The 13,523-nt window shown below is 44.5% G+C and overlaps 1 protein-coding gene across 4 annotated transcripts in view; it reads left to right on the top strand.

Annotated features, from left to right (window-relative positions):
* Positions 1–8,971: 8,971 nt before the first annotated feature.
* The window catches only part of EDA (ectodysplasin A), a 298,860-nt gene continuing 294,308 nt past the window's right edge, over positions 8,972–13,523 (top strand). For 3 of the 4 annotated variants that reach the window (XM_024555232.3, XM_045191296.2, XM_024555233.3), the window contains exon 1: positions 8,978–9,608. In XM_024555232.3, the coding sequence (XP_024411000.2) occupies positions 9,213–9,608 (396 nt within the window). In that variant the 5' untranslated portion in view covers positions 8,978–9,212. Of the gene's footprint in view, positions 9,609–13,523 lie in introns of all 4 variants that reach the window. The other variant, XM_024555231.3, reaches the window with a different exon arrangement.

Below are 13,523 nucleotides of genomic sequence, written 5' to 3' on the forward strand. Positions count from 1 at the left end.
TATCCCCAGCACTTAGAATGGTACCTGGCACATATCAGGAACTCTATGAATATTTGTTGAATGGATGTGATACTTAAATCACCCAAAGTTTCCCTGGATGATGTGGTTCAATTGGTTGGAGCATCATCCCATACACCAGAAGGTTGGGGGTTTGATTCCCAGTCAGGTCACATACCTAGGTTGCAGGTTCTATCCCCAGTTGGGTACATATGGAGGCAATCAATCAATGTAAATATTTCTCTCTCTCTCTCTCTCTCCCCCTTGGTCTCTCTCTAAAATCAATAAATATATTTTTTAAGATTTTTCAAATTTATTTTTAGAGAGAGGGGAAAGGAGGGAGAGAGGGAGAGAAACATCAATGTGTGGTTGCTTTTCGTGCACCCCCAACTGGGGACCTGGCCCACAACTCAGGCATGTGCCCTGACCAAGAATCAAACCAGTGACCCTTTGGTGCACAGGCCAGTGCTCAGTCCACTGAGCCACACCAGCCAGGGCTTAAGAAACATATTTTTAACACCCCCCCAAATCCAATAGTATTCCTTCAATATAATCTAGTGGGGTGGGGTAGGGTGTGGAGGTAGCTGGAGCTAGTTTGAGAAAGTTATTATAACTCTAGAGTCTTCCAAGTCCTCTTCTCAAGTTGCTTTTCCAAGAGCCAAGATTGGATCCCAAAAGTGCCTGATTCTCCCTGGCTCAGATCCTTAAAATTTCTTCCCTAATTCTGGCCAGGAAATGCATATATGGTAACAGTCAATAAACCATTTTGCTAGATCAAATGGAAAACATAAATGTAATGGACAAATAGGGCAGTTTACTAAGAAAACATAACCCTAGGCCAAGAGTCATGCACCCTGACTGTGTGACCTTGGATAAGTCATTTTATCACTCTGGTCTTCAGTTTCCTCCCCTGTTTAATAAAAGCAAATAGCCACTCTTTGTACCACACATAGTTGTTTGGAGGATATAAGCCTGTAAAGACACTCACTGCCAAAGATTCTCTTAAAGCTGTACTCTGCCCCAAACTGCATGTACCATCTCACTGTGGTCCTGATGTGACCTGGAGCAATGTTTCTAGGCTACTTGGTGGCCTGAGCAGTGGGGCTGACATCATTGCAGGGGAGAGAAGCAAATGACATTCTGAAAGCAACAAGGTTTTCTATTTTTGAATGAAAAATTCCTCTCATGAAGTGAGAGCCTCTCCATATGCTCAGCCACCCGCAAGTAGCCAAAGACTTTATTGCAAAAATGAATATTCCATGTTAATGTTGTGCCATCTTGCTCCCTTACAGCAAGAATAATTTTTATCTCCTTATTATTGCTTCATGGACTTCTGCAAATATTTCTATGCCAGCCATCAAACACAGACCCCTTCTGCTTTCAAAAGCCTGCTTAAAAATTCATTGCTGGCCCTGACTGGTGTAGATCACTGGGTTGGGCATCAGCCTGCAAACCAAGAGGTCATTGGTTCAATTCCCAGTCAGGGCACATGCCTGGGTTGTGGGCCAGGTCCACAGTTTGGGCATGTGAGAGGCACCCAATCAGGCAATTGATCAATGTTTCTCTCCCTCGCTTCTCCCTCTCTTCCCCTCTCTACAAAAACAAGTAAATAAAATCTTTTAAAAAATTCATCTCTGTGGGGACTTGAATCCATTAGATTGACCAAGGGTCCTGTGGGGGCTAAGACAGGTCCCTCCCTCCTCTGAAGAGCATTGGCTATAATCTAGGGGAAGTGAGACCCTCACACAGAATGGGGGAGTGATTAGTAATTGTGAGTTCCACATACCGAGTGCCAGAGGACTTGTGTAGGCAGTGTCCTGGTGCAGAGCATTGTGGGCAGGCTGGGTCAGGAGAAGGAACTTGAGCTGGGCCTTGAAGAGTGTGCTGATTTTAAACAGGGAAAGCAAAAAGGTATGGGAAAGAGGAGGGGGAGTAATGCCAGAAAAAGGCAAAGAAGCAGGAATGTAGACATTTGTTCTGGACAAGGAGAGCTGCAGGTATGCAGAGGCAGAATTTTGCCACGGCCTTGCAATAAGCACGGCTGAAATAATAGTTTAGGGCCAGATGGGAGGGCCTTGGATGTCAGGCTAAGGAGTTAGGTTACTGTCCTCTATTCAATGGGAAGTTATTAAGGGTTACTGGGCAGAAGAATGACCTGATGGGACCCAGATTTAAGCACACTTAACTAATCATAGTATGCACAGCAGCCTTGGAATTGGGACAAAAAGGTGGTGGCGCCAGCAGCCAGGCTGGTGGGAGAAGGAATCTGACTTTCAGCTGCCACTCCAGAAATTTCCCAGTCTCCGTGTGTCTAGTTCTATGAAGCTGAATTGGGATCTACCTATCAGTAGCTGGGAAGGTTGAGGAGAGAGTATGGAATTTTTGAGCTGGTCAAACTTGGATTCGAATTTCAACTCTACCACTTAGTTTCTATGTGAATTTGGGACAGTCATTCATTCTCTCTGGTAAATGCCTTCATTGTTTTCATCTGTGAAACGTTCATAATGCTAACCTCACACAGAAGTTAATGAGAAAGTGTGGCACATAGAAGATAAATGTTCATCCAGTGTTCCTTTCCTTTCTCGTTCCCTCCTCTGGTTAGCTGTGTGGCCCTTTTGCGTATCTTTCTCTGGGGGAATTACCCCATGTAAACTGAGAGAAATGTTCCTCTGCTTTACTATGCTGGAAGAAAAGTCCTCACCTATCCAGTAACACATCCGACCAGTCCTCCTTTTTTCCCCCTCTTACTGTATTAGGGGAGGAATTCAATCATTCTAGCAACAAGTCTCTATTGTGTCTATTATGTGTCAGGTACTGTTCTTGGTCTTGAAGGTGAAACAATGACCAAAAGCAGACAAAAATCTATGCCTTCATGGAACTGGTATTCTAGTTGTGGCTTTAAGGGAATTACACAATAAAAAAAAAAACACATAGACAAAATGCCAGATGGTGAAAAGTGCTAAGAAGAACAACACAGCAAAGGAAGGGGACAGAGTGATGGGATATTGGTCAACAAAACATTCTTTGATAAGGTGATATCTAAGAAGAGACTTGAAAGAAATAAATGAGAAACACTGTATTTGGGAGAATAGCATTTCAGCTGGAAGGAAATACAAGTAAAAAGACTCCTTCTTGGGAACATGCTTAGCAAGTTCAAGCAACGGCAAAGAGGTCAATGTGTCTGGAGCAGAGCATAAGAACAACAGCAGGAGAGGAGCCCAGGGGGTGGCCTGGGATCAGATCACACAGTCCCAGTGGGCAAAGGTAAGACTAGGAGGGAGACCAGGAAGCATTGAAGGATTTGGAGCAGAGGAGTCATAGGCTGACATAATATGTTCACAGATTGCCTCTGGATACAGGGTAGGGAAGAGACTGTAGCACATCAGGGACAAAAGCAAAGAGCATGGAGACATGGAAAAGGTAAAGTGGTAATCCAGTGAGACAGCAAGGGGACCTGCACTAGGATGGTGACAGGGAAGAGGTGAGAAGTCACCAGGTACGGGGTAGATTTCGGAGGCAGAACTGACAACATTCACAGACAGACCGGATGTGGGGTGTTCAAAAGAGGGGATTCAAGGGTGACATCAAAGCTTTTGGCTTGAGAAATCAGTGGGAGGATGAACTTGCATTGGCTGAGATGCAGAAGACCAAGGGATAAGCACATTCACTTTAGGGGAGAAGAGCTTTGGTTTTGGTCACGTTGAGTTTAAGCTCTCCATTAGATGTCCAAGTAGAATTGCAGAGGAGGAAGTTGGATAGACGTGTCAAGAGTTCAGGAGAGTGTGGTGGGAACACAAGGGTTTTGTCTCAAACTTCAAGAATATAACAGAAGCCCTGATTGGTGTGGCTCAGGGAGTTGGGTGTCATTGTTCTGCAAACCCAAAGGTCGCTGGTTCAATTCCTGGTCACGGCACATGCCTCAGTTGGAGACTAGGTCCCTGCTTGGGAGTTACACATCAAAGTTTCTCTCCCTCTCTTTCTCCCTTCCTCCCGTCTCTTGAAAAATAAATAAATGCAATCTTTCTTTTAAAAAAATACTGTATTCCTCCAAAAAAAAAGAATGGAACAAAAGGGGGCAGGCATTTGGCAAGGGCCAAGTATGTAGATGCGTTTCTGCATTTCTGTCATGCTCCTGGGTACTGTTACGTGCTTCTCCTCTCGTGTCCTGTGGATGGAAGTCTCTTAGACAGCAGGAGCTAACATTTACTGTGCATTTATCATGTGCCAGACACCGTGACATGGAGCATCCCGTGTAAGCACGGCTATCTGACAAAGCATGTGTTCTCACCTCTGTTTTACAGATGAGGAAATTGAGGCTCTGCAAACATTACTTGTCCTGAGTCACAGGATAAGTGATGTGAACAGGATAAGCTGATAAGTGAACACACTGGAATCAAAACCAGAATCCAAATCCTAAGCCCATGTTCCTCCGGACTATCTATCTGCGTATCCTTAACCGGGTCAGAGTTATGGGTGTGATGTCTGTGTCAATGAGTTGTTCTTTGCATTAACCAGAGCTAAGAGGTACCGTATTTTGCTGTGAATAATGCACACCCACGTTTGTGGCCCAAACTTTCAGGAAAAAAATCTTTCATTTTAATTCTTTTTTAAAAAAATTTTATTTATTTATTTTTAGAGAGAAGGGAAGGGAGGGAGAAAGAGAGCGAGAGAAACACCAGTGTGTGGTTGCCTCTAGCATGCCCCCTACTGGGGACCTGACCTGCAACCCAGGCATGTGCCCTGTTTGGGAATTGAACCAGCGACCCTTTGGTTCACGGGCTGGCACTCAATCCACTGAACCACACCAGCCAGGACTCATTTTAATTTTTAATTCATTTATTTATTTATTTATTTATTTATTTATTTATTTATTTATTTATATTTAGATACTTGTTTTTTGTGTCATAAAGGAATTTTAGCATTTATTTTTAACATATTATGATACAAGAAATTTTATGTAACAAATAATTATAGAACATAAGAACACATATGAGGTATTTCAGGTACTCCCCATGTATAATGTGCATCCTTATTTTTCCCTCAAAAATTTGGGCAAAAATGTGCATATTACACGTGGCAAAATACAGTATTTAAAATCAGTTCTGCCTAACTCCTTATCATATTCCACCAGAGGTTGTCAGCTCATTTTGAATATTTATTATTCAGGTATTGTTAACTGATATGGTTTTAATTTTAGGCCCAGACAAAGTTAGGAAGGGAAACTTGATGTGACAGAAATCCAACGAAGCACAACAAAGCAAAGATATTTGAGTCGCTGGATTAGTTACTTTTCAGAATTGTCCGCAACTCTAACACTAGCACAAATAAGATGGTAATTGCACAAGTGTCACGTGGTTCAATTTCCTTTATATCTTTCCGTAATGTGTTCTACAGCTCTGCACACAGTAAGTGCTTCCTAAGTGGTCCTGACAGGCATCCCTTGGCCCAGTTCCTTTTTTAAAAAGGATTTTATTTATTTATTTTTAGAGAGGGGAAGGGCAGGAGCAAACATCAATGCGTGGATGCCTCTCGCACATTCCCACTAGGGACCTGGCTGGCAAGTCAGGCACGTGCCCTGACTCTGGGAATCGAACGGGTGACCCTTCGGTTCGCAGGCCAGTGGTCAATCTACTGAGCTACACCAGCCAGTGCTGCTTTTTTTGGCACTCTAGGTAGTCCAGGTTACAGTAGTAGTAGGTGTCATGACTCATTCATTTGACAAACAGTACTGGTGCCTACTATGTGGTAGGTGCTATGCTAGGTACCAGGATGACCGAAATGGAAAAGTTGTGGTTTTTATCATCAAGGAGCTTACTTTTTAGTGGTGAGAAAGCATGTGAAAAAAACAACAAAACAACAATGTGGTAAGGGCTATTGTTGAGATCTCTTCAGGATGCAGCGAAAGCATAAAGGAAAATCAGTTCAAAGTGAGTTGTGGGGCCATGCCAGAGGGAACAAGTGATTTGATTCTTAAAGAATATATCAGGTTTTTGAGGTAGGGGTATTCCTGGCCCCCCCCCAAAAAAAAGTTTGTACAAAGACACAGAAGTGTGAGAAGTTTCAACAAATTTACTTTTGTTGAGAGTATGGGTTCTTTGTAGGGTGATGGAAGATGAGGTTGGAGAGGCAGATTATAGGTCATGCTGAGGAGCTGATATTTTTGATATATTTTTTTTGTAGAGTAAATGGGGCCAAAAAGGTAAGATAATTGAGTGACAACAACAGTAATAGAGACCAGAAGAAGGAGGTGGGGATGACTGTGTGGAACTTGGTTGTTTGCACTTGTCTCAAGGGGGGCAGTTGGCTAGCTGACTGAAGCTATATGAGATATGGATTCACTAGGTGAACTTTTCTGATTTCTAAATGCTGGCAATTAACTTTTTTAACTCAAATTTTAGCTTACGCTGTACCCAACACACATCTGTTTGGTGAATGTGGCCTGGAGGCTGTCATTTTGAGACCTGTGCTATAGTGGATGGGGTACTTATGGAAGCATAGAAGCTAACTGTAACACCTAAAAGTACACATAAAAGTGTACTTGTACTTTTTCACATATAAAAGTAACACTTTTTTAAATTTAAAGATATATTTATTTATTTATTTATAGAGAGAGGGGAAGGGGAGGAGAAGGAGAGAAACATGTGTGAGATCAATCGGTTGCCTCTCACACACCCCCAACTGGATACCTGGCCCACAATGCAGGCATGTGCCCTGACTAGGAATCAAACCTGTGACCTTCCAGTTTGCAGACTGGTGTTCAGTCCACTGAGCCACACCAGCTAGGGCTTAAGTAACGCTTTTAAAAATAACCATGTCCATCCCTCACTGGATTGTCTATTCTATCATTTCTAGTATATATGAAGCCACATGTTTTTTTTTCTCTGGGAACCCTGGTGAGGTCCCAGGTCAAATGCAACGTGTTGGGCCTTCTCAGGGCAATGGTGTAACCCAGTGTCTCAGTTAAGCTGTTAAAAGCCTGGTAGAAAGAACATGGTAAGCTGAATCCAATAAAGCCCCTGAGCACCACTACTGAAGATGGCTGTTATTTCTTCCTCTTCACTTTAGGGGAAGAAGGGGCAGCCTCTTTGAACTGTGTATGTGACCAAGTCAGCACAGTCAGCGATGACACAGATAAAAGATAATGTTAGAGCTGTTAAAGTTCAAACTACTCATTTTACAGTTGGAGAAACAAAGTTCCCAGAAGGCATAGCAACTTGCTCAGAGTGACGCAGCAAACTGGTGGCAGGGGCAGGTGTACTGACTCCTAGTCTAGCGTTCTTTCTAATAGTCCTGGGCTGTGATAATTCAGGTAAATCACCCTGGCAGTTTTGGTCAGTCTGTTCCCAGACTGAACAAGCAGCACTTGAGATTAGCTGTTAAGTGCACTTTTTAATGTTTTTATCTGCATGATTATGGTATTCTTTGCAAACTTGGTATTTCATGGGTAAGGGTCAATGAGGGGACACAAAGATGTTTCTAAAGCACGAAGACCATTCACAGAGTGTCTGAAGAAAAGTTGGCTGTGGCTGATATATTTAAGGATCTGTGCTCGCTGGACTGACCCCCCACCATATGCTTTGTTTCCGGGAGGGTTGTTTGTTTATTTGTTTCTTATTTTTTGTATTCCTCCTATTTTTTCCCCATCCAGTCTAGCACATAGGCCTACCCCCTTCAAGTCAATAAAACTGCTAATTATTCATAACATGGGAATGGGAGTGTATAGTGGCCAAGAAGCATACGTATTTCCTCTGCTATGGTCATGTAGCTGTCTATAATCTCAGACTAGTAACTCTTGTCAATGGCAACTGAACTAATCCTTTCCATCCTTCACTTCAGGGTCTGTTGTTCTGACATTTGCCACTCTTTCTTTTCTTTTCTTTTCTTTTCTTTTTTTTTTTTTTTGATTATGAACCCTTTGCTGATTGGTGCAGCTGTCGAAGATGCTGTAGTCGCAGCAGCGTACATCTGGAACATTTGGCTGACTTGTTGAACCTTCCCCAGGGACTACTCCAGGGAGAGGAGGGAGGAGTGGAGAGGCCAGAACAGTTGCCTGCAAATAGAGATGCCAATATTGTCTGGACATTCTGCGGACCACCCTTGTAAAAATCCACCTCATCCTGGCCATCAGTTTCCTCATTTGCTCACTAGAGACACATGTTGTCCACTCAAAACTCCTGCGGTGGTGGAAGAAGAGAAATTATACTGGCTGTGGATTCTCTCATACAGTACTTTCTACATTGTAAAGGGATCGATATATATATTTATTGAATTCATTAATATATCAAATGATCCTAGGGGACTGTTTTACCCTGCGTAGGGCAACAGCAGTTAAGTTCCACCTGGCACAGGTGGACTTCTTCATCACTTAGATTGAAGCCCCAGACTCAGTCTAGGAGTGGGGCTGCCTCCATTCCACACAATTCTCACTCCCTTTGGCTCCCTGGCTCCTGAGTCTCCTTCTCTTTTGGCGCGCTATTGGATTGCAAACACAGAAGGCATGGTTTCATTCCAAACCCAGAACTGTTTTAATTAGTTTAACGTCTGCTAAACGCTTTGAAGATTGAAAGCAACAGATAAGTACTGGATGATGTTATTAGCAACTGCAGTTAATTGCAAACATTTCTATTAATACTAGTTCCTGACTCCTTTTCCTTGCTGTACTTTCTAAGGTTCCCAAATTCTTAGCCTCCCCCTTCTTTCCTCCCCTTCCCCTTACTGGCGCTAAAGAGTTAAATTGGGGCGGAGTCCAGGGATGAACGACAGCAGCAATCACCAACTGGAATGGGGCAAGCGGGAAGAGCTGGGTGGGGTCACCAGACTGAGGCGAACCCACACACCCCCAGGCTCCACCCTGCGGTGGAGGCCCGGGGTGTAACGCCAAGGGGCGGGGCTCCCAGGCTTGGCGGGCCCAGTGGTTGGCTGTCCCGGCAGCAGTTTGAGGGATGGGGCGGTGTTGGCCCGGGCCTCCACCCTCATTCCCTCCGCGGGCCAGGCCGCCCCTCTCTCCCGCCCCTCCTCCTCCCTTTCCCACCCCTCGGAGTGGAGCTGCACATGCGGCTTCTCCTTGCTCCGTCCCGCCCAGCCTCCGTCGCGCAGGAACGGGTCCCTGCAGCCCCCAGCCCATGGCAGGACAGTAGCCGCCTGTCAGGGGTCGTGAACGGCTGAGGCAGACGAGGCGGCTCCCGGGCCTGAGAGAGTGGGCGTCTCCGGAGGCCATGGGCTACCCCGAGGTAGAGCGCAGGGAGCCCCTGCCTGCGGCAGCGCCGCGGGAGCGGGAGAGCCAGGGCTGCGGCTGTCGCGGGGCCCCTGCCCGGGCGGGAGAAGGGAACAGCTGCCGGCTCTTCCTGGGATTCTTTGGCCTCTCGCTGGCCCTCCACCTGCTGACATTGTGCTGCTACCTAGAGTTGCGCTCCGAGTTGCGGCGGGAACGGGGAGCTGAGTCCCGCCTCGGCGTCCCCGGCACCCCTGGCACCTCTGGCACCCTGAGCAGCCCCGGTGGCCTCGACCCTGATGGTCCCATCACCCGCCACTTCAGGCAGCCGTCACTTCAGCAGCAGCCGCTAGAACGCGGAGAAACCACTCTTCCACCAGAATCCCACGATGGGCACCAGGTGAGTCACTTAGTTGGGGAGGCGGTGGCAGAGGCCCCGTCCCCTTATGGTTAGGGCGGGGGCCCTCCCCCACCGGGCCCTGGAGCGACTCTGCCACCTTGAGCCAAGTTGGAGGGCAGGACCAGGCGGGGAATGGATGAGCAGGAGAGAAGTTGCCCCGAGGCAGGTTGTCCCTGTTCCCCGGCCCAGACTGTCCCAGGACCCCTGGACTTGGGAGCTCCGGCCCACCCCCGCCGCCCCCGGCTACGGGCTGCCTCAAGGAAAGTTGGCTGCGCTCCCGGCCGGGCCGCGGCGCGGAGGTGCGGGCGCTGCCCCTCTGGCGGACTAACGGCAGCAGCTTGGCCCTTCTGCTCCTGGGTGAGCTTCTCTGCACGCGGTGCTTGTTTTTTCGTGTCCAGAGCTGATGCCAGCACTAGCAAGCTCTCATTTGGAGTTGAAGCTATAAACAGCTGTAATAACTGCTCCACGCCCGTTGAAACAACTTTTAATCGCATTTTCAGCGCGGGTCCTTGTGCGCTGACCAGAACGTGGGTTTGTTCACACTTACCTGCAATGTGAGACTGCTTGTCCTGGCTGTTGTAGTGACTATCAGCGCCCCTAAGGAATTTTGGTAGAAATATGCCGTCTTGATAGACAACTTCTGAAGAGCAATTTAAAAAATCTATGGAAATAAAACTCACCCTTTACGTGCTGGTTCGGACTCTTTCGGGGGAGTGGGATGGAGAGGGCGGGTGTGAAGTGTCTTGCTGTTGCTGGCTGGACAACAGGAATCTGCTGATGGAATAATTAATTATTCAAAAGTAATCTCTCAAAAGTTTTTTTGGTTGGTTTTTTGGGGGAGTTTTGTTTTGTTTTGTTTTGTTTTGTTTTTGCAGTCTTTATGATGTTTGTGCCCTTGTTAGCAAACTATTAGCTTTCATGTTTGTTTTCTATTCTTTCTAGCTCTTTATTCAAGTAAGTTTGGTGCACTTAAAATAAGTATCCTCTTGAGTTCTGAATTTTGTCTTACGTGAAATTAAAGAGAAGCATCCAAGAATCCTTTTGAGGTGGTTGAGGAGTAATAGTGAATTTGTTCCTCTTGGGGAAGAGGGCAAGTTGTGCTAACAAGTTCTTCAAGGCGAGGGACCCAGACCTTCTATATTTACTACCACACCCACGGTCATTGTCATACTCTGTAAACATTATTTGTGCTACTTTGACCACCCGTCCAGAGCTGGCGTCACATTCATGATGATACTGTAATGATAGGACTGACACATTTTTCTACGATGTGCATTGTAAAGTTGCCCTGAGCCTTAAAATGTCTTGCTAGCAAACTCCAACTTATACAACAGCTTATCAAATAAGAGAATCAGTAGACATGCTTCTCATACTTGAAATTTAAACACTGTAGCTAAACGATAATTAACTAGGATTCTGGCTCCCTTTATCCACCACCCCCTCTAAAGCCCAGTAGAATACCTAGCAGCTGAACATTGATATTGTGTGAAAAGATGAAGGAATTGAACTTGTTTAGTCAAGTGGTGGCCAAGGCTCTTTGGCATTCGGAGTGGACAGAGCCATGTTTACAGACTAAGGATTAGCAGGACAGCTGGACTCTAGGGCTTCTGTGATGGGGTGGGATTCTCACAGGTCTATAATGGCATTTAGTTGCCTATTCTTTGCAGGGCACAGCAATTACTTCTGTCTGGGTTTAAATACAGCTCCCAATCTTCTGTCTTTTATTCTTTCTGTCCTAATGTTTTTGAGCAATAGAAGCATGCATACTGTCTCCTTACATTTGCTGACATCGATTGCAGTCAGAGATTTTTTTAAGAGTTGTGAGTGGCCACGTGAGTCCACTTTGTTTGATCCTCTTGGAAAACACATAGGCTCTGAGGGGGGAGTGACTTGGCCAAGGTCATACAACTAAGTCAAAATTAGAATGGAAATTCGTCTCTTAACTCCCAGTTCAATGCCCATTCCCCTATAGCATCTACCTCCTGGAGACTTTTCGGGGAGAGTGAAGTAGATCACCACAGTAGAATTTTTCCAAAGTACACAGTGCAGATCTGCATCACTTTCTTCTACTCCACCTATGTTTTGGCCAGACTAAGTTTAACCATGTATTCCACATTCTTCCTGAACTTCACTTTTAGGAGAATTGGAGCATGCTTTGAAGGAATTTCAGCCCATATTCAACTTAAGTTTATCTTGAGAATATTAGCTTTAGTGTACCAAAAAGAAAAAAAAAAGAGAAAAAGTTGATTGGCTATGAGAGTTAAATTGATACTGCTACATTTTGGGTAAAATTTCTAGTGCCCTGGTGCACCCTCTGCTGGCTTTGCAGGGACATTTAATTGCAGCATCTCCTGACAGTCAAAATTTTAAGTTGTGCTGACAGATTCCGATTCATAAGTAAGGAAGTAAACAGCCTTGTGGGATTTGGCACATAGGTCATATTCTTATATTTTAGTTTTCCAATACAGACAGTTGCTGTTACAGTAATCTTAGGTGGAGAATAAGAAAGATAAAATCAATACACCCTTCAATGGGCAGAACATTCAGGTTTTTCACCAGTTATCTGCAAGGAGTAAAGTCAAACTGATGAGAATAAATTGCGGGATGAGCCCATGAAATCAAATGGGCAGAACAGTCAGAGGTATGTCATTGTAAAAGACTGTTCAAACCTCTCCATGCTTACGATGTGATGGGCTCAGTTATGACCCAAGAAAGGAATCTAGAAATCACTGAGAATGTATGGAAATCACTGAAGATGTATGGAAATCGCTGAAGATGTACGTCTGTCATCCCTCAATTTAAAAACTTTTTTAAAACAGAGTACACAAGGAAATTACAGCAGTCAGGATACACAGAGATCAGCAAAGTTCTCAAAGGAAATTGTTATAGGGAAGCCTCCTCAGTGGGGACACAGTTGCTATGATAAAAAGTGAGATGGTCACTCAGACCTGGAATTATAATTCTTCTTCACCTGCAGTAGCGGAGTACCTGTACATTTATCTGGAGAGTTGAGATGATCTCAAGGGAAACACCAATGTCTGAGTTAGACAATACACAGTATGATTGTTAGAGTAAAAAAAAAATCACTGTTGATCATTCTGTGAAGTTGGCCCAGTTCTGATTGTTGTTCTCAAAGCCAAGAATATGGTGTGTGTGCGTCATAAGGAAGGGTGTTGAAAACCACGACAAAACAAAACCTTTTATCTTTTCCATGTAAAAGACCAAAGGTGGATTTACATCCACAGTCATATAGGACATTCTGGTGGTTGCTCATCAAGAAAAATCTAGCAGCTGATAAAAGTCCCCAGAAACCAAATTAAATTAATCAAAAGGGTGAAGGGAGTTTCTAATTGGTTTTTTTTTTTCAGTCTAGAGAAAGAAAGGTTGAGGGAGGAATATAATCAAAGTCTACTAAACCATGAGAGAAATGACTAAGGTTAATATATTAATGTAATTCAACCATTTAGGTCAATAAATAGGAAGCCTGCTATGAGCCAGAAACTATGTTAGGTATTAGATATCTTTTAATGCCCCAAAGATTATTTTGGGGAGAAGGCAAATAAGAGTAGGATCTCATTCAAATGATTGCCCCAAGTGATAATCTAAACTGAAACTCTAAGGTTTAAGAAGTATTTCAAAAAATATGTATGGGTAGTTTATTTTATTTTATTTTTTCAAGATTTTTCATTTTTATTTATTTACTTTTAGAGAGAAGGGAAGGGAGAGAGAAAGATAGGGAGAGAAACATCAATGTGATAGAGATCCGGTTGCCTCTCATACACCCTCAACTGGGGACTTGGCCCAAAACCCAGGCATGTGCCGTAGACGGGGAATGGAACCAGTGACCTTTTGGTTCTCAGGCTGGTACTCAATCCACTGAGTCACATCAACTGGGCTGTATGGGTAGCATAATAA

The sequence above is a fragment of the Desmodus rotundus genome, chromosome X (genome assembly GCF_022682495.2).
Source record: "Desmodus rotundus isolate HL8 chromosome X, HLdesRot8A.1, whole genome shotgun sequence".
Taxonomy (NCBI): Eukaryota; Metazoa; Chordata; class Mammalia; order Chiroptera; family Phyllostomidae; genus Desmodus; species Desmodus rotundus.